Source organism: Anabrus simplex, chromosome 1 (genome assembly GCF_040414725.1).
Source record: "Anabrus simplex isolate iqAnaSimp1 chromosome 1, ASM4041472v1, whole genome shotgun sequence".
Classification (NCBI taxonomy): Eukaryota; Metazoa; Arthropoda; class Insecta; order Orthoptera; family Tettigoniidae; genus Anabrus; species Anabrus simplex.
Window position 1 is genome coordinate 359,550,329 of NC_090265.1, and position 22,344 is coordinate 359,572,672.

A 22,344-nucleotide genomic window follows, 5' to 3' on the forward strand; every position below is an offset into this window, starting at 1 on the left:
AGTTCATTGGGTTGAACACACATGTGACTGGTTTTATGAACACTCCCCCACCCTATTACATCTCGACTGGCCTACAAAATCACCTGACTTGAACCCTAATGAAAATCTGTGGGATATGTTGGAACAGCAGATAAAAAACAGACATCAGCACCCCTGCAATTTCGTGGAATTGCGCGATCAAATCCTCAGCAGATGCGACTACCTGTACAACCTTGTGGACTCGCTTCCTAACCGAACCCAGGCTGTTATCAAGTCCAGAGGTGGAGTTACACGGTATTAAATTATGCTTATAATGATTTCTCCGGAGTGGCTAATTTGTCTGGTGAGCTGGTGGGTAGGGTTGAGGCTCTGGTCATGGGGGATTCCATCGTTAGACACGTGGGGAAAGTGTGTGGAGGAAAGGGAACCCGGGTAGAATGTTATCCAGGAATTAGGTTGAGGCAGATGTTGAGGAAAGTAGAAGAGAGGGAGGAGAAGGAGAAGGAGAAGGTGGTAGTGTTTCACATTGGTACCAACAACGTAAGGCAAGCTGATATAAGTACCGACATAGTTCGAGATGTGTGGGATCCGGTAAATGCAGCACGGGTGAAGTTTAAGAAAGCGGAGATTGTTATTAGTGGAATACTTTGTAGGAGGGATACTGACTGGAGGGTGATTGGGGATTTAAATGAGACTATGGAGTGGGTATGTGGGAAACTGGGAGTGAAATTTCTAGATCTTAATGGGTGGGTAGGAGATAGGGATCTGCACTCGGATGGCCTTCATTTAAACCGCAGTGGTACGTATAAGTTAGGAAATTTGTTTGGAAGGGTAATAGGGAGGTACATTCAGGGAAACGGGATGGCCTAGGGAGCGGTGATAAGGGAACAGGGAACTGGAAATCACGTAGGGATGACATAAAATTGTTAGTGTTGAACTGTAGAAGTATTGTAAAGAAAGGAATAGAATTAATTTAATAGATATATATTTACCAGATATTGTAATAGGAGTTGAATCATGGCTGAGAAATGATATAATGGATGCAGAAAATTTCTCACGGCACTGGAGTGTGTATCGTAGAGATAGGATAGGAAAGGTGGGAGGGGGAGTTTTCATTCTGGTGAAAGAAGAATTTGTAAGCTACGAAAAAGTTAAAGGTGAGACACATGAAATTCTAGGTGTAAGGCTCATTTCTAAAGATAATAGGCAACTTGATATATTTGGAGTGTACAGATCGGGAAAGGGTAGCACTGATGCGGATTCGGAATTATTTGATAGGATAGTCAGCTATGTGGGAAACGACATGGAAAGAAATGTGATTGTAGCGGGAGATCTGAATTTGCCAGATGTCAATTGGGAAGGAAATGCGAACGACAGGAAGCATGACCAACAAATGGCAAATAAGTTAATATGGGAAGGACAGCTGAATCAGAAAGTGATGGAACCAACCAGAGGGAAAAATATCCTGAATGTTGTGCTAATAAAACCAGATGAGCTCTATAGGGAAACTGAAGTAATAGATGGTATTAGTGATCATGAAGCTGTTTTTGTGGTAGTTAAAAATAAATGTGATAGAAAGGAAGGTCTTAAAAGTAGGACTGTTAGGCAGTACCATATGGCTGATAAAGCAGGTATGAGGCAGTTTCTAAAAAGTAACTATGATCGGTGGAAAACGGTAAATAAAAATGTAAACAGACTCTGGGATGGGTTTAAAGAAATTGTTGAGGAATGCGAAAACAGGTTTGTACCTTTAAGGGTGGTAAGGAATGGTAAAGAATCACCTTATTATAATAGAGAAATAAAGAGACTAAGAAGGAGGTGCAGACTGGAAAGAAATAGAGTTAGAAATGGCTGTGGAAGTAAGGAGAAATTGAAGGAACTTATTAGAAAATTGAATCTAGCAAAGAAGGCAGCTAAGGATAACATGATGGCAAGCATAATTGGCAGTCATACGAATTTTAGTGAAAAATGGAAGGGTATGTATAGGTATTTTAAGGCAGAAACAGGTTCCAAGAAGGACATTCCAGGAATAATTAATGAACAAGGGGAGTGTGTATGTGAGGATCTTCAAAAGGCAGAAGTATTCAGTCAGCAGTATGTAAAGATTGTTGGTTACAAGGATGATGTCGAGATCGAGGAGGAGACTAAGGCCAAAGAAGTAATAAAATTTACATATGATAACAATGACATTCACAATAAGATACAAAAGTTGAAAACTAGAAAAGCGGCTGGAATTGATCAGATTTCTGGGGATATACTAAAGACAATGGGTTGGGATATAGTACCATATCTGAAGTACTTATTTGATTATTGTTTAGTCGGAGGAGCTATACCAGATGAATGGAGAGTTGCTATAGTAGCCCCTGTGTATAAAGGAAAGGGTGATAGACATAAAGCTGAAAATTACAGGCCAGTAAGTTAGACATGCATTGTATGTAAGCTTTGGGAAGGCATTCTTTCTGATTATATTAGACATGTTTGTGAAATTAATAACTGGTTCGATAGAAGGCAATTCGGTTTTAGGAAAGGTTATTCCACTGAAGCTCAACTTGTAGGATTCCAGCAAGATATAGCAGATATCTTGGATTCTGGAGGTCAAATGGACTGTATCGCGATTGACATGTCTAAAGCATTTGATAGGGTGGATCATGGGAGACAACTGGCAAAAATGAGTGCAATTGGACTAGACAAAAGAGTGACCGAATGGGTTGCTATATTTCTAGAAAATAGATCTCAGAGAGTTAGAGTAGGTGAAGCTTTGTCTGACCCTGTAATAGTTGAGAGGGGAGTTCCTCAGGGCAGTGTTATCGGACATTTATGTTTTCTTATATATATAAATGATATGAGTAAAGGAGTGGAATCGGAGGTAAGGCTTTTTGCGGATGATGTTATTCTCTGTAGAGTGATAAATAAGTTACAAGATTGTGAGCAACTGCAACGTGACCTCGAAAATATTGTGAGATGGACAGCAGGCAATGGTATGTTGATAAATGGGGTTAAAAGTCAGGTTGTGAGTTTCACAAATAGGAAAAGTCCTCTCAGTTTTAATTACTGTGTTGATGGGGTGTTAATATAAGGAAAGATCTTCACTGGGGTAATCACATAAATGGGATTGTAAATAAAGGGTACCGATCTCTGCACATGGTTATGAGGGTGTTTAGGGGTTGTAGTAAGGATGTACAGGAGAGTGCATATAAGTCTCTGGTAAGACCCCAACTAGAGTATGGTTCCAGTGTATGGGACCCTCACCAGGATTACCTGATTCAAGAACTGGAAAAAATCCAAAGAAAAGCAGCTCAATTTGTTCTGGGTGATTTCCGACAAAAGAGTAGCGTTACAAAAATGTTGCAATGTTTGGGTTGGGAAGAATTGAGAGAAAGAAGAAGAGCTGCTCGACTAAGTGGTATGTTCCGAGCTGTCAGCGGAGAGATGGCGTGGAATGACATTAGTAGACGAATAAGTCTGAATGGCGTCTATAAAAGTAGGAAAGATCACAATATGAAGATAAAGTTGGAATTCAAGAGGACAAACTGGGGCAAATATTCATTTATAGGAAGGGGAGTTAGGGGTTGGAATAACTTACCAAGGGAGATGGTCAATAAATTTCCAATTTCTTTGAAATAATTTCGGAAAAGGCTAGGAAAGCAACAGATAGGGAATCTGCCACCTGGGCGACTGCCCTAAATGCAGATCAGTATTGATTGATTGAACTCTAGTGTGTATATTAGCACACACATACACACACAAAATACATTTTTTAGCAGTTAATATGAAGTTTCCTAGAATCTACCCAAAGACATACACCAATACTGATGATATAAGGGCATATGTAAGCATTCTAATTTATATGGGTTTGGTTGTTTTACCTGAAACTGACGATTACTTCCTAGGAGACTTTTACGTGTGCCCGTTAGTACAGTAGGCAATGACAATGAAACGGTTTTGAAAACTCAGGAATCACAAGTATTTTAACGACAAGCTTTCTTTAATATATTAACCTTTTGAATGATCTCTCAGACCCTTGGAGGTAATCAAGATCACAGAACTCAAACTCATAAGAACCTTGAACCCTTGGTTTGGCACGCAGCTGTTAAACTGCTACTCTGAGTGTTGGGTGGCGGTAAATAACTCTACCCCCTCAGGCAGATGAGCTCCCTTAGGTGTGGTGTTGGTTCCTGCAGTGGAGGAAATTACACTGGAATCTACCACATAGCATCTGTTCTCCATGTCAGGAGAACTGTTCGTACAGATGGAAAATGACCTGATGGTCTGACTTTAGTCCTGTGGAACAAGGGCAGATTTCTCCTGCAGAATGCCACGTGTGTACATACTTCACCACTATATTATCAGCCACATAATTGCAAGGTTGCCGGTTCAACTGTGGAATTGCATGAGAAAAAGTCCCTGACTGACTATATCTCTATGGTATTCGCAGTCAAAACAATGGGCACATGCTGCCAAGAGGCCAAAAATTGGAGACCCTTGTTGAATGGAATTCCTGAGGCAGCCAATAGGAATTGCTATCCAACAAGGAAATGCTGCCAGCATTATAGCCAAAATATAATCACACTCAGTTAAAATTCTAACGCAGGTTCGAAAATAGTGTCGATAATTTTTTCCATTTCCAACGGAGTGCTCACTTTGAAAATTCAAATTTAAAAGTAGTGATCTGATAGTTACCAAACTTTAATACATCCTAAAGTAACTTATTATTGATCTGTATACCAAGTTTTTTTATCATCTGATGTTTATGAAAAAGGTTGTTGTAAATTTTTTGAAACAACATTTTCTCATTACTGGGTGATCGTAGCTGTAAAAAAAATTCAGCTTGTTATGAAGCTCATGAGAATGTCAGGATAAAATTAAAACTGCTTTTAGTCTGCATGCAATTTTTGATTTTATATTGATTTATATTTAACTAGCTAAACCCAGTCACGCTTCGCTTTGGCTCAGTCTGATATGAAATTAATGGGTAAGTATTCTAGCGACCATTGTCATGTAACAATTTTTGCAACGACTCAACAATATTCCTTCTAATTCCAGTAGAGATTTGGCAGCGTGCATTCAATTGGTCATTTTCATATCCGATAAAATAGATTTGGAGAAATTAATGATTATTGGTGGGAAAAGGAAGCAAAGACTGTGGTAAATTTGTCCTTGAATATGAAATGTCGGCATAAAATGCTCTGCTATAATGTTAGCGCCGAATGAAGTCATTCTGAAAACAGGAACTGTAATTTCTTATGGTTTTGAGGAAATGTTTTGTATTACCGTACCAGTAATTCCTTCAAACAAACACTTCAGTGGTTCTTTTGGCTGCTCAAGTTCAGGTAGATTCACTTTTTCGCTCACGCTGCACATTCTCAGGATTTCTCCTTTAAATGTCATTGCTGTGCAGTGTGGACAAACTTTGTCAATTTTTCTGATCTAAACGAATGTGTATATTATAAATCTCATTCCGTAATGATGGTCATCACTTTACAGATAAAAAGTATTTATATGATCCTCCTTTTCAATACAAAACAACGATCTATATTAGATGGGACAATATCTATACATATTTCAGCCTAATCTAAAGGCCATCCTCAGTAGAAGTTCAATATTACATTATACAAACAAATTAAAAATACTGATGAAGTGTGTGAAATTAAAATACAATAATCATGATTATTTAAAAAAACTACCAATCTGATTTCGTTCAAACCACTTCCTAAACATGCCCATATTCGAATGCAACTTTGTGTCAAAATTTCAAGTCAATCGACAGACTACTTTTATAGCTTTACAATCACAAAATACACAGGCTGAATTTTTATATATAAAGATTGGGTGGTTGTGTGAAAAGAAGGCACGCTACCAGCCAGCAAGAACAATGCACTTGGCCCTGGAAACCCTAGTGACGTTGCTGGATTGAACATCAATTGGGAGTTCCCTGCTGTACAATAAGTGGATGTTTGTTGTTTTGTAAGTTGTTTAAAACCTTTATTAGACTGGCACTCGATATATCAACGAAAAAATTAGGTAGTATATCTCTTATTTCGCTGTAAGTCCTGGTTTATGACAAGGACCTCTTTGTTTCGTTAGCAATTACTGCATCAGTGCACTTCACAGAATTATTTGGAAATTTACTTTCCTTAGAAATAGAGAAGTCATTGTTTCTTTAAAATGTCTCACTTCTACGTGAACGAGAATCACAGGCAAAATGGAAGATGTGAGAATCTTCACTGCTCGGTTCTGAAAGGAATGTAAAGGTTGCGTGGTTATCCTTCACTGCTTGCTTTTCCCAGGCAGGAAAAGTTTAAACCCCTACAGTGTGTACCAAAAAGTCCTTTACTCGTTGTCAGACTCCGTAGCTGATGGTGAGCATGTTGGCTTTCGGATAAAAGGGTTCCGGGTTCGATTATTAGCTAGGTCATTGAAATTTATCTTCACATGCGGCTAAATGATAGGGCTTATTGAAGTATATTCTCTCTGCAAGATATAAATAGTAATGGTGGGATGTGTTCATCTTATGAAATATTTTGTATTTGAAGTAGGGTGATGCGGTAAAATACCACTCTTCGTTATCTAGCATGCTATTCCCTTATTCCATCTTCTCACCCCACAACACAACACATTCATTGCAAAGTAACTCTACATGACTCAAAGCTGATACAGAGCAGTGAGAGTTCAGCTGGCGCAGCAAATAGCCTATAAAAAAACTGGGCAACACTGCTCGGCGGGTAAGCTACTTTCTATTCTCAAAACCACTCAAATATATGATGCCTGTGGTTTTAAGGGGCCTAACATCGAAGGTCATCGGCCCCCACTCAAATATAAATCAACGTAAAATCAACAATTGCATGCAGGCAAAAAAGCAGTTTTAATTTTAGCCTGACATTCCCATGAGCTGTAGGCTACAACAAGCCAAACTTTTTATGTCTCATGATCACCCAGTAATGAGAAGATGTTTTTCACAAAATTAACCTTTTTCACAAATATCAGATGATATAAAAAGTTGGTATACTGATTAACAATAAGTTACTTTAAGGCATATTAAAGTTTGGTAATGAACAGATCAATACTTTTAAAGTTATGAATTTTCAAAGCGAGTGCTCTGTTGGAAATTACAAAAATACCGGCAATTTTTTTGTTCAACCTGCATTAAAATTTTACCTGGGTAAGATAAAAATTTATACTCCACATAATTTAACGTAGAATGAAATAAGCTAAATTTTGGTATAGCTTATTTCTATGTGGGACAAAGCATAAACTTTTAATTAACTTATTAACTCGGTTGTTTATACTTTTTTCATGACAGTAGTTGTAATTCTTAACACAATGATCACCACCACCCCTACCACTCCCCTGGCTGCAATATCAGTCTTGACCATATCCATCCAGATGGTTTTACATCTTCCAATCAGGCATTTTCCTTTTACCTCTTTTTCCAAATGCACTCTGGCAGGTCTTGTATGAACCACTGTAGTCTGGATGTGCTGACTGTCTAGTAGAGAAGTCTTAATTCCAACTTCCTGCCTCCCCTCCTCATTTCTTAATTTATTCAACCTGCTTGTCTTCTGGATAGTGGATCTCAGGAACTTCATCTCTGATGCCTGCAGTCTTAAAGTCTTCTCTTCACAAGGGTGTATGTTTTGATATTATGGGCCAAGATCTGTATGATGAACTAATTGGAACAGGAGTCTGTTCGGATTATGAAATTTTCGGATTAACCGGAGAATAGTTTCTACGATACAGTACAGCACATAATTTGAAATGTCCATTCTTTAACAGTTGCATTAATAAAATACTGTATAAAATTACAGTAGTTAAGAACCTGTAGAGAACAAAACGACTAAAACTAGGTTACAACTTGTCTTATTTTTGTTTATGTTTATCTAAAAGTTCTGATGCTCTCTCCGTAGTAGCGATTCGATTAAGTTAAGGCTTGAAAATGACAAGCAAATGAAAGCACAGATCTTGTACTCTTCAAGAAAAACTTGAGGTGCTGAAAACAGTTGGATAAGAGTGACAGTGCATCAAGATTATCTGTCGAGTTTGGTTTGTTCAAATTTGGTAAACTCGATGAAGTGCTTTATTTATGGTTTTCATAGGAGAGGCAAAAAGGTATTCCATTAACTGGACCTCTTGTTCAAGAAAATGTGCTTCAATTCAATACATTATTGAATGGAGATATTTCATTCACTGGATGGTCCGATCGATGGAAGAAAAGATATGGAATAAGTCACTTAACAATACCGGGAGAACAATTATCAGAGATCATACTGCTGCAGGAGATTACACCAGTGAATTTAATGATTTGGTAGGATCAGAAAATTATTCACTGCAAGAAGTGTATAACGCCGATGAAACAGGTTTAAATTTCAAGGCCCTTCCCAGTAAAAGCCTTGCGTCTGCAGAGGAATCTTATGCACCTGGGTTTAAGATGAGTAAGGAACGTGTTACTGTATTAGCATGTCGTAATGCTGCAGGAACAAATAAATTGCCCCTAATGGTTATTGGCAAATCAGCAAAACCAAGAGCATTGAAAAATTGTAACATGAACACACTTCCAATTCACTACAAGAATCAAAGAAAGATATGGATGCACAACTTTTCAAGGAATGCTTTGAGAAACGGTTTGTTCCCTCACTAACAAGTTTTAGTGCAAAAAGTGGTATGTCTTCTCGGGCATTGCTCATAATTGACAATGCTCCATCGCACCCAGCAGTGACTGAATTAACTTGCGGTGAAATAAGAGCATTTTTCTTGCCTCCTAATGTTACGTCGACATTGCAGCCAATATACCAGGGAATTCTGAAAAATGTAAAACTTGTGCGTAAATAGAAACTTCTCAGGTACGTGATTGAGAATGACAGTTCACTTACTCTTCTTCAAAAACTGAAGAACGTGGATATTAAGGACGTGGTTTACTGGGCAGCAGAGGCATGGGAGGGTGTCTGAGCAGTTCATGAGGAAAATGTGGAAGAAATTGTGGCCGAGTCTTGCATTCATCGAGAGTCCAGCGGAAGCGTCTGCATCCGTCAATCTCCTTGAACTTGTTCAACGAATTCCTGGGTGTGAGGAATCCAATGAAAATGACGTTAGCAAGTGAATGGAAGCTGACTGTCATTAATTCCAAACAGACCAAAAAAGTGTAACTATGGTAGAGAAAGAATCTGGAGTTGCTGAGGAACAAAATGATGACGAAGAAGACAACAATGAAAAACTGGTGTCGCATTCAGATGCCATGGCCGCCTTAGAACTTGCCGTACGCTACGTCGAGCAACACTCTGCTGCTACGCCCACTGATATGTTTATGAGATGCTGGTTTAACATTGCATCTTTGAGTAGGTTCCAATCACTGCGGCAAAAGAAATGAACAGACTTTGTAAAGATAAATGACCAGTGATTGATGGTTTATGATGTGTAATTATGTTTACATTAAGTTATTCTAGTAAAGTATGACGAATAAAATGCAAGTAAATCTTCATTCTATGATATGTTCTTTCACTTCAATACGGAGCAAGATTTGAAGAAATTTAATATTTCAGTTTAGATTAACAGGATTTTTGGATTAACGGGTTTCAGATTAATGGGACTCCACTGTAGTTGTTGAACATTGCCCTTTTTTTTTTTTTTTGTACAGCAATCTCAAAGAAGGGTCCTCACTTGTTAGAACAGTAAGCTCTTTCTCACTCTGGAGGCACTGTCTTAAGGCTAAGTTATTTCTTTTTTTTTTTTGCTAGGGGCTTTACGTCGCACCGACACAGATAGGTCTTATGGCGACGATGGGATAGGAAAGGCCTAGGAGTTGGAAGGAAGCGGCCGTGGCCTTAATTAAGGTACAGCCCCAGCATTTGCCTGGTGTGAAAATGGGAAACCACGGAAAACCATCTTCAGGGCTGCCGATAGTGGGATTCGAACCTACTATCTCCCAGATGCAAGCTCACAGCCGCGCGCCTCTACGCGCACGGCCAACTCGCCCGGTCTAAGTTATTTCTGGAGACTATTCTGCCAAGATAGCAAGGTAGGTGAAACAGTCCACATTCTCCAACTGGTGGTCTACTAGTTTGATGGTTGCTGTTCGGCTATCTCAGTTCACCACCTCCACCACCATCTTCATCCTGCTGATTTTGAGGTTGTTGAACTGCTGGAACTTGGCCTTTCACAAGTTTCTCCTCAAAGTCATGGCACCATCAGCCAGGCAAAAGCATTGGGTTCAATTGATGTTTTCTCAATGCTCTTCGTGTTCTTTAATGTGCTAGTAAATTGCTGGTATAGATAGCTATTTGTTTTATGTAACACCTACTCAGATAGACCTATGGAGACAATGGAATAGGACAGGACTTGGACTGGGAAGGAAGCAATCATGGCCCCAATTAAGGTACAGACGTAGCATTTGCCTAAAGTTATGGAAAAAGAATAAGGTCATGACCAGCTGAATCTTACCAGACAAAGCAACATATTACTTACAGACAGTATGCAATAAGTCCCAGGAACACAAACAGGTAGTTGCTTTGGAAATATTCTATGTTTTTCATAACCCTCTTGCTTAGTCTTGGAAGGCTGGATGGTGCTCGAATGTTGGCGGTGCTAAGGAACACAGACCATGGTCTCACATTTTCTCGACGCTGACCAAACCACTCACGTGCAGCAGGAGAAGATAATGATATGTGCATTGGTAACTGGAACATGCTGTACGAAAAGATATTTATTTTCAGAAAAATCATAACCACCACAACTGAAACAAAAGCATACATGTAGTCAGCAGGAATTAATAGTAAGTCTTACCCGTGTGGTGATATAAACAAGAAGAAGAGAGAGACACACACATAAAGTTTCTCTTTGAGGATGTGAATTCTTACTCATGATTGGTTCTTACTGAAGTCCATAACAATCAGAAAAGAAAACTATAACTAATGCAATGCATGCTATGTGGATCATACAGAAGCCATTCTACTTAGGGTTTTATTTTAGTTCATTTGTTTTATTATTATTATTATTATTATTATTATTATTATTATTATTATTATTATTATTATTATTATTAACTGTTGATATAGCTGTTTTATTTTATGAACTTTGTACATTATTTATTAATGAAACATCTTATATTAAGAGAAATATTGCTTGCCTCCAAGAAAGCAAGCGAAGTATGACTCAGACTTTGGCGCATAAAGAACTGTAACAGACTCAGCAAAACTTGCTATTGTTGTCGACTCTAGGCTGTGAGCGTGCTTATACGGGGTTACCAAATGGCTGCAAGAGATCATATTAATAAGTGAATCTGGAAACCTTATTTAAAGTAATAATAATTCTCCTAACAAAATAACAAGTGTCTTAGTGTATGTCCACAAAAAACCTAAACTAGATTTTAAAGAAATGCTATGTGATGTGGGAAAATTAACATCAGATCCTAATAAGGATATAAAAGATCTCCTAGGAAACAACACTGGATGGCGGCAATGAAACCATCGCAGGTCAGTGTTATTCAACAGACCGATTTGAAATCTACAATCTACTGAAAACAAGAGTCTGAAAATAAGCTTTACATTGTTGTCAGCAATCCCCAAACGTGTTACAAACAAAAATCAACGTTGGACTTTATAGTAGATATATTTCTCCAAAAATGTGATGAAAATACGCAGTTTTAAACTATAGGTCATAATAAACGATGTCATACTAAGCGATTTTTTTAAATACACGTATTCCTCGCTTCATGCGATTAATTCATTCTGAGTAATCATCATGTAATACGAAAATGCATAAAGCGAATGTATTATAATATGGGTTAGATAGGAGTTAAGGACAATTTCAAGGAAAAAATAAAAAGCCTATGAGTTTTACACAAGCGCAAGTCTTTTTTATTCGTGCAATTAGTAGTGTGGAAATCTATGTACATACAAAACATTGAGAGTCTTCAGTCTGATGATGAAATGACTGGATCTGGTGAGTCTAGATTAGCCATCTCTGGTTCTCTTGAAGACCCTGGGAGAGCTAATTGAGGATTGTTACTTTTTTTATGAAGTGGTTGAGACTCAGCCAGCAGCTAGCATTCTTCTTCTCCCTGTAAGTTCTTTGTAGAAAGCTACAGAATTCTGAATCTCTCCGGCAACTTCAGCACTTCTATCCTTGTTAGGATCATTCTCTTCAATAATTTTGATTGCATTATGAATGTGATTTAAAAAGTCAGCCATTTGTCTTGTTGTAAGCTGTTTATTAGGGTCACAAATTTGAGCCTCTTTCTCTTCACAATTCATTTCTTTCTCTAATTTTAGAAGGTCTTCAGTGGCAAGTTCTGCTGAGTGGTACTGGAGGAGTTCGTCCACGTTTGCCTCGCCTAGATCCTCAAAACCAATAGATCCAGCCATGTCAATGACTGAATGTATTGAAGTGGTAAGTTCGGATTCAGGATCAAGATCAAAAGAATTAGCACTATGAGACCAAATCTGCTTCCAAACTCTCTTCATACAAGATTATTAAACTTCTGCCTATACATATCCAATGTTTTCAATTGTGTTCTTTGTAGTACAGTTCTTCCAAAAATATGAGACACTTTCGTCTCCACCTGTTTCTTCACTGCATGAATGTTCTGCAGAGATAGTAGCTCTTGAAGGTTGCAATAACACCCTGATCCATGGTTTGAATCAGGGATGATGTTCTCATCGGCATCCGCTATACTCTGAGGATGCCCTGGCGCATTATCCAAAAGTAACAGGTTTTGACAGGCACATTTATTTTCTTTAAGCTTGCAGGTCATGACTTCTGTTTCTGAATTTTGCATCATTTCTGTGCAGCAATGTCATGCCATCACTTGAAGAGCAGGGTGATGGTGGGACTCGCCTCTGGTGGTTGTGGTGGTGGTTATTGTTCCACGTAGTATAGTCCCACTTTCAACGCAGTGAGGCCCTCACTACGAGATGAATTTGGCGTCATCTCTAATAAAACTCCTTCCTCACTATCTTCTGTTGATTCATTCAACATTTCAATGATTGATGCATCCGTAGGTTCGTGCTGATCATCACTCTTCACCCACTCCATGACTTTGATTTCACTAGCATCACTAGTATTTGAGAGATTAGATCTGATAAGTTTGGCATGTCATCATCACTGCTGCCATCGGAGTTACTGTCAGCAGACACAGCACTTCTTAAAATCTTCTTCCATGATTTTGGGAATGTCTCTGGCTTCACTTCGTCCTATGATTCTGTCTCTCATGGTTGTCTGTCTGAGGAAGTTTGTGATGTTTTCCTCACGTTCTGTTCCTTCCAGGAGTGAATGTAGCATTTTTGTAGACGCTGTGACAGTTTTTGTATGCCCAAGTCATACCAACTTGACGCCATGCGGTTCAGGAAGTTGTGAACCTCATCTTTCACCTCGTCGTTGGTGCTGGCACCCATCTTGCGCACACTTTCCGGTATTTCAACTTTCCCGTTAAAATTTTGTAAGCGGCGCAAGTACACACCGGAGGGGGTTCTCCTTTCAATAAATGGGAGTGTGTTAGTATAGCGTGGCCGATCCAAATCTGACATAATTCCACTGCTTCCCTCCAAGAAACCCGAAGGGAAGTCCTCCATACCTTCGTTGTACCTTTTATCATTCTCAGCTTTTTTTTTTTTCTTTACGTTGCCCCGACACAGATATGTCTTATGGCGACGATGGGATAGGAAAGGCCTAGGAAGTGGAAGGAAGCGGTCATGGCCTTAATTAAGGTACAGCCCCAGCATTTGCCTGGTGTGAAAATGGGAAACCACAGAAAACCATCTTCAGGGCTGTCGACAGTGGGGCTCGAACCCTCTATCTCCCGATTACTGGATACTGGCCGCACTTAAGCGACTGCAGCTATCGAGCTCGGTCTCAACTTATTTGGAAGAGGAGTGGCCTGCCACTCCATCTCCCAATGGGACATAACTAGATGTCTCAGGTGATAGCAAGTATCACTTGCTGGAACCTTGTAAGGCAACGGGGGCAGTGTTACTGCCTCCCTGACAGCCGCATCTGCTAACTCGTTGCCCTCTACACCCATGTGGCTTGGGAGCCACAGAAACACGATTCTGGTGCCGGCATCCGAACACCCGGCCAGCAGGTCTTGGATCCGCTGCACCAGAGGGTCCCGAGGGAAACTGGTATCAATCAACTGTAGTGAGCTCAAGGAGTCAGTACACACAAGAAAGTGTCGGCGCTCATCGGACAGTGGGTACCCCAGAGCTTCACGGATAGCATAGAGCTCTGCTGTGTACACACTACAGGTTTCCGGGAAAGAAAAAAGAAACCTATCAGTGTCGACAACGAACGCACAGCCCAGTTTAGTGTCTGTTCTTGAGACATCCGTATAAACGATGACTGAACCTGGATACCAGCCAACAACGAACAGAAAGAGCCTCCGATAAATTGAAGGGTCCGTGTTTCCCTTCGGGCCAGTGTGCAGATCCAAGATTATTTCAGGACGTCGTACTACCCATGGAGGTAACCCACTTGGTTGTCTGACAAGGCAAGGAATCGAAGGTACGTGAAACAATCTGTGACTGCAATCCAAGCGTATTCCAAACAACTGCGTTGCTCGAGGACAAGCAGCGTACAACCGACGGTGTCCATTGTTGAATACGCAAGGATAGCTTGGGTGAAATGGCATCTGTCGCAAATTTGCAGCGTAAGACAGAAGGAGCTGCTAGCGCCTTAAGTGTAAAGGTGGCACACCAAATTCAGTGAGCAAGCTAGCTATGGGGCTTTATTCGAAAAGCTCCCGTCGCCAACCTAACCCCGCTGTGATGGATACTGTTCAATCTCACAAGAACGCTTGGTCTTACTGAGCCATATGCTGCACTGCCGTAGTCTAATCTGGATAAAATATGTGCCCTATATAAGCGTCGGAGCACCGTGCGGTCAGCTCCCCAATTAGTGCTGCTAAGAAACTTCAAGAGATTAAGCCTCTTGGTGCATTGCACTTTTAGCTGCCGTGCGTGTGGCTCCCACGATAATGTACTATCGAAAAGGAGCCCAGGAAATCTGAAAGTGTTAAATACAGGAATAGCGACATTTCCTAAATAAAGCTCAGGATGTGGGTGAAGAGTACGTTGCCAACAAAAGTGGACAACAGAGGTCTTTGTGGTGAAAAACCGAAAGCCATGTTCGAAGGTCCACTGCTCCACTCTCCTAATAGCTTGCTACAGTGCAGAGCAAAATCATCCACATATAGCAACGGTATTACTGCTGAACCAGCAGCAGCAACAATACCGTTTATGGCAATCGCGAACAGAGTGACACTAACAACCGATCCCTGGGGGGACTCCATTTTCCTGAACGTGGAATTGCGAACATGTCCTCCCTACTCGGACACGGAATAGTCGGAGGGACAAAAAATTTGCAATAAATACCGGAAGTTACCTCGGAATCTCCACTGATGCAGGACTGAAAGGATACCATCTCGCCATGTGGTGTCATAGGCCTTTTCTGAGTCCAAGAAAACAGCTACCAAATGCTGCTTGCGGAGAAACGCATCCTGAATAGAGCTCTCCAGGCATACTAAATGGTCAGTGGTCGAGCGAACGGCTTGAAAACCACACTGGTAATCGGACAATAGTCCTTGTTTCTCCAGACACCACACAAGTCAGCGATTTACCATCCTCTCAAGTAGCTTACAGAGGCAGTTTGTAAGACAAATTGGTCTGTAACTTCCTGCACACTTAGGATCTTTGTCAGGCTTGAGGACAGGAATTACTATGCCCTCTCGCCACTGAGACGGAAACTCGCCCTCTATCCAGATTTGGTTGAGGAGATGTAATAGACTATCCGCACTAAGGAGTTTCAACATCTGGTTATGGACACTGACTGGCCCAAGAGAAGTGTCCTTGCAAAGCGCCAAGGCGCTGCACAGTTCCCACACTGTAAAGGGCATGTTATAGTCCTCTGAAGCGTGAGTGGCAAGACTAAGGTGATGATGTTCTGTTACCGGAAATACGTCGAAGTTTAGTTCACACTTGAGATGATGGAGTATGTGACGTCATAGACAACACATATCTCTCCCGTGAAGTTTTCTTACTTTGGCGAATAAGAACTTGCCTTAGTGTGGAGTTTCTTCAATGTTACCAAGTTGGCCACAGTAGGCTGCCTATGATAACGTTTATGGGCACAACGGCATTCTTTGATAGCTACTGCAATTTCTTCGTTCTACCAAGGAACAAGTTTTCGGTGAGGAGGCCCTGAGAAAGAGGGAATGGACTCCTCAGCAGCAGCAAGGATTTGTGTTGTGTAAGTTATTTCACCATCTATGGTCCGTGTGGTATCGGCATTAAAGACAACTAGGGATGTGAACTTTGGCCAATCAGCATGTTCAAGAATCCATTGAAGAGGAGCCTCGACAGATTTTTGTTGTAACAAGGCAAGAATAATGGGAAAATGGTCACTGTCACAAAGATCGTTGTATTTCACCGAAACAGAGCAACCAATAATCGGCTGCATAGACTTAAGTCTATGCGAGAGTTTGTGTCGTAACGTACACTGAAATGAGTTGGTTCGCCTGTGTTCAAAATACATAAATCCAGCTCTGTTACTAATGTTTCCAACTCCATTCCCCTGGGGCAAGGTGCATCAGCGCCGAATATGGGGTGATGGGCGTTAAAATCACCCGATAAGAGGAAGGCACGAGGAAGCTGATCTATAAGATCCATGGCATCATTTATGCTAAGAGGCTGGCCTGGTGGAAAATGAACATTACAAACTGTTGCTATGACAGGCAGCGGAACGCGAAATGCTACAGCTTCCAGCGGCATTCTTAGTGGGATCTCTTAGCTGTAGGTATCAGAACGGACGAAAATACCAATGCCACCGGAAGCCCGGTGAACATAATGTCGTTCTGTCGAATATAGCCGAAAATTTCTCAAGACTGTATGATGACCTAGTCTGAAATTTGTTTCCTGTATACAGACTATACTCGCCAAATACTCGTTAATGAGCTGGCGCAGCTCAGCAAGATGCCTATCATAACCGTTACAGTTCCATTGTAACAGTGCCTTAGTGTGGGTGTGGACTTCTGGGGATTAGGTTAGGAGCAGCGTAATGCTACCTAACCTACACTCACATCCCCATCCGAAGATGGAGATAAATGCTCTATGTGCATCACCTCATCACCAGACGGGGTGATGCATGCCTTAAATTTCTTCGATATAGTCAGGGGGCGGGGTTTCTTCCTACGAGGGGAGCGCACAGGTTTTCCAGGAGGAAAACCTGCTGGCGCAGAATCAGACCCCCCCGGGTGGAGGGCGTGAGGCCCCATCTGTACGAGATGTCGAAGAACGCCTGGTAAGGGCGCTCTTCTTCCCCGCCGTTGATTCTTGTTTAGACGGGCTGGGAGGCGATTTCCCAGCCCTGGTTAACGATGCCGCCTCCGCCGGCTTAGGCGTGGCTTTCGCCGACCTCGTGAGGGAAGGAGACTTTGTCTTCTTTCCCTTCTCTGCCGGCGTAGGTTTCTTAGCCGGCACAGGATTATTGGTGGTCGAAGGCTAGAGTGGACCCGCCTTCAAGCTCGTTCTAGTTGCGGCGTTGCTCACAGGAGCAACTGCCGCCTTAGGCGTAGCGATCTTATGGAAAAGTGTTTTAGCTGAAAATGAGGAACCTGGGAGAGACTGTGGTATCATGCTGAAGTCTAGTGTCTTGGCCGGTACATTCAGAGAATTAACCCCTTAACTGGGGAATAGTTTCATAACATCAACCAGCCAGTGGGTAATTATTCAACGCAACGTGCACTTTTGGAATGGGTACAGTAGCGTGCGGCAGATGTAAATACTCAACAGAAAAATATATTTTACTTGATTTACTTGAATTATTAGTGATAAAGTGTTCCTTTTAGTGATGGGACATTCGATTCATTTGATTCCGTTCACGTTACTGAATCGGTACAGTGATCCGATTCACGGCTCATTGGTTTCCGCTCCTACTGCATCTGTGTAGTATGTGCTGGTAAGACAGCAGCAACAGCATTCAGTGCTCGCAGCTGCCATCTGGTCTTCATACTATGAACTCCTTTCTTAGAAAAAATGCTAGTTACTCTAATACATCGAAGGTTTCCGGCGACGCAGGGTGGGAAAGGTTAGGAAGGTTGCAGCCATAGCCTGAATTAAGGTACAGTCCCAGCATTTCCTGGTGTGAAAATGGGGGAACTACGGAAAAACCATCTTAACGGCTGCCGACGGCGGGATTCGAACCCACCATCCCCCGAATGCAAGCGCATAGCCACGCGATATTAACCGCACGACAACTCACTCAGTCATTTAAAAAAAAAAAGGTATTTTTCTATCAGCTGAGGAATTTTTTTAATCGTCATATTTTGTATAGGCTACCCGTGATGTACAGTAGCCCGCTGGTTTTCTGATTCAACATACTGTTATTGCGTCTGCCCACACATGACTGAAGTCTTGTGCAACGATGTGACATATGAACTGAGAGAATACTAAGCCGTTCTTCCCAATATAAAACAGGTACTTTTGAGTGGTCATGAGCATGACTCATAGTCATAGGGCAGGCTAGAGTCGAGTTTAATTGTCAAATGTCAACTAAGTTATAATACTAAGATTCATTAAACTAATAAATAGTATAACCTAATAGCCTACTACTTACTAGCTACTTCAGAATTATGTTGTGACTACCTTTTTAACACTGCAAATAAATCCATCTATTATTTAAACCTCCCTGTAAGAAGAGGACAGTGAATGCAAATGGGTATTATTTTCAAATGAGCTGAGCTCGAGAGTCCATTATAGCATACGATTCTTTCAGTGTAACATGGCTCACTGTATGTCTCGCTGCAGCGGAAGCTCGGCTCTCCGCGTGTCCAGTGAGCCGATAAGGAGCCGTGTGTATCATGTGTCTCACTGAGCCGCGCTCGTTCACGATTCTTTCGATGTGCCATGATTCACTGTGTCGCTGCAGCGGAAGCTCGGCTCCCCATCAACGTCCAGTGAGTGCGCCACTCAGCACTGTCCGCTGGGAGTAAGCTGAATCGTGTGCCGTGAGCTCGCCGCTCCTGTGAATCGATTCACTCGGACACTTGAATGAATCGATACACTGCTTCGAATCATGCATTCAGTAGCCAACACTAGTTCCTTTCATTATTATGATGACATTTTTCAAGTTTTCAGATATGCATCAATAGGTTCTACAGTACATACTTTCTGGTTTGTAGGTCATTCGGAAATTGCACACAGTGTGGTAAATACGGAAGCATGGGCAAGTACAAATTGCCACTTCACATTCCTCACAGCAGTAGACAGTTTTCCGTCGCCTCTGGTTTGACAGGCGCACAACACAACGTTTTCTTGAGTGATTCCTACTTCCGGTTGGCGGGTTCTCAGATAATTCAAAGTCTTTCCTAACCAAGTCATGTTCACGTCACACGGAACAGTTTACTACGACACACAGACCAATTTACAAAAATTTATCAGAACGTGGACAATGGAGTTCGCAGAACAACTGTATCGCAACAACAACAACGACGACGACAACAACTCGCAACTTCAGCAATTTCAATGTACATATGCACAAATTGTTTACGTAGAATTTGGCGCGGACTGCACGAGGCAACACGAGACAGCTGTCGGACTGCCGCCTACGCGCGAACTATCCGACTGGCGTGAGACCGGATAAAAATGAATAGGACAGTAATAATCACATCTAACATGAATGGAATTAGTTTTAAATTACGATAGCAGATGGCAGAAGTGATTAAGAATAGGCAGACGCCTATAGGCTGCTAATGCTATATAAGAACACATTTAGAATTACAAGAACAGTTAAGGGGTTAAACTTACGGCGCGCTTCCAGGTAGCAAAGACCATCCAGGGTCTTGACCTCCTGGATCTCCTTCTCACTCAGATAGGTCAGACAGTTCCGATCTCGAGGAGAATGAAGACCAGAGAAGTTAGTGCACTTGTACGGAGGTGTGCACTCCTCTGCGCCGTGAGCTAGTTTTCCACATGTACCACACACAGACTGATTTGAACAAGGAGATACCATGTGTCTGAATCTCTGGCATTGATAGCATAGTATAGGAGGCGGGATGTACGGCTTCACATCGCAACAATAGGTTGTTACCTTGATTCTCTCTGGCAACACTGACAATTTGAAAGAGACCATGAACGCATCCACGGCAACGTCTTCACAGTTGATTTTGCGCGTAATGCGCCGGACATGATTCATGCCACGGTGCCTCATGTCTTCCATCAACTCATCGTCACTGTTCAGAATAAGATCACGGTGGAAAATAACTCCACGAACCAGATTCAAGGTTTTGTGCTCTTCCACTTTGACGGGGATGTCGCCAAAGTGGTCGCAATTAAGCAACCGATCAGCTTAGAGCGCAGTGCTCGTGTTCAGAAGCAAACCACCATTGCACATTTTCTTCAGATCCTGAAGTTCACAGTATACACCTTCAATGTGTCGACTGAAAAGAATCGATTTAACCAGATTGAAATTGTGCCCATCGGTTCTGGTAGCAACCAGGAACCTAGGGAAGCTGGAACCGAGACTAAAACACTGCGCTTGTTCCCTTAAGGAATCAAAACTTAAAGACTTGGGTAGCGAACTACCCAAGGAGGCAGGCGGAAGTGGTTTCGACGCCATGCCCGAAATCATCCTCCCCGAATGCTACCCACTCCAATGAGGGGTCTCTGTAGCCGAACCAAGCAGCCAAGGCAATACCCACCTGGTCATAGCTGCTACTGCCCGGGGTCCGATGTTGGACGATGCCTAATACGGGAGGACTGAGGTAATGAGCACTAGGACTCCCTCCAGTCACCCGCAATAGCATATACCCCATAGCATGTACAGAGCACTAAATATAGGTAAAAATAAATAAAAATAATTAATAAGAATATGTCCTTCTGGCATTTGGCTGTGCGGGGACCTGTATTGTCAGGCGGATACTACTGCAAGTGTACACAACACTCCCACCCGCCGCTTCCTGGGTGGTTACTGACACGGGCTTTCGAGCGTAGTCACACATGTAGGAGGTCCATCTACGAGTAGCACGCACATCAAATATTTGGAATAGGTCTACAATTAACCCTCAAATAACAATAAAAAATAAAGAGGGGATCATGGGCACATGAGACCCTTTTAGTTGCCTTCTACGACACGCAGGGATTACCAGTAAATGTATTCAGCCCCTCCCATCCACATGAGGTCCAACACACGATATCCAACCGCAATCCTTGTCCGCGCCTAGGTCGCCCCTTTTAGTCACCTCTTACGACAGGCAGGGAATATCGCGGTGTATTCTACATGTACGTCCCCCACCCGCAGGGAGTGACTACAAAGCGACCTCAAAAATATTGTGAGATGGACAATGGACAAATGTATGACGGTTAATGCTATCAAAAAGGTAAAGGGGAATAGGAAGGTCCAACTAAATTCCAATATTTAATAAAGATAATAACATCTATCTAACTGGTATTGAATAGGTGGACCTTCCTGTACCCCATTTGATAGTGATCAGTCGTCAATACAGACCATAATGAAATGAATTACTTATGACGGTTAACGGGATGAAAAGTCAGGTTGTAAATTTCACCAAGAGGAAAATTCCTCTTTTTTAATTTGTGTTGATGGGATCAACTCGTGGGAATCACTGTATGTACCTACGTATCTTCATTGGAGTTATCACATTACTGAGGTTATTTAGAAACAATACAGATCTCTTCATATGGTTATGAGGGTATTTAAGGGTTGTAGTAAGACCCCAATTAGAGTATGGTTCCAGGGTATGAGGCCCAAACTAGGATTATTTGTTATGAGAAATGGAAGAGATCCAAAGGAAAGCAGCTCGGGTTGTTCTTAGTGATATCCGACAAGAGTAATGTTACGAAAATATTGCAAACTTTGGGCTGGGAAGACCTGTTAGAGCAGAGATGAGCTGCTCGACAAAGAAGTATATAATATAGACGTTGATTCCCATAGGGAATCTGAAATATTTGTCCCGAATGAGTAAATTTATAATACCAATATAAATGGTCCGTTATTGGACATTATAAATTTTCCAGCTAACTCATTTCTGGTCGCCAGCGTTTCACCCCCATGTGCTAGGTTGGGCTCATCAGTTGGTACCTAGCACACCTACGAAGACGCATGGCTAGTGCATACCATGGAGGCCACAGCGTAGGCTACTTGGAGCCACCGGTAGTGCCAATGCACTATGAGAGACTTTGTCTCATTACCAAAAATTGATGCCTGCTTGGCTATCAGATGATATAGATGCTAATTCTCATAGGGAATCTGAAATATTTGTCCCGAATGAGTAACAGGAATGAGTTAGCTGGAAAATTTACAATGTCCAATAACAAACCATTTATACTGGTATTATAAATTTACTCATTCGGGACAAATATTTCAGAT

The 22,344-nt window shown here is 41.6% G+C and overlaps 1 protein-coding gene across 1 annotated transcript in view; it reads right to left on the minus strand.

The window, feature by feature from the left end:
• LOC136866137 (prenylated Rab acceptor protein 1) overlaps positions 1-22,344 on the minus strand; it is a 40,045-nt gene that overhangs the window by 13,831 nt on the left and 3,870 nt on the right. The window contains exon 2 of the mRNA XM_067142842.2: positions 10,435-10,656. Within this exon, the coding sequence (XP_066998943.1) occupies positions 10,435-10,656 (222 nt within the window). The remainder of the gene's footprint in view (positions 1-10,434; positions 10,657-22,344) is intronic.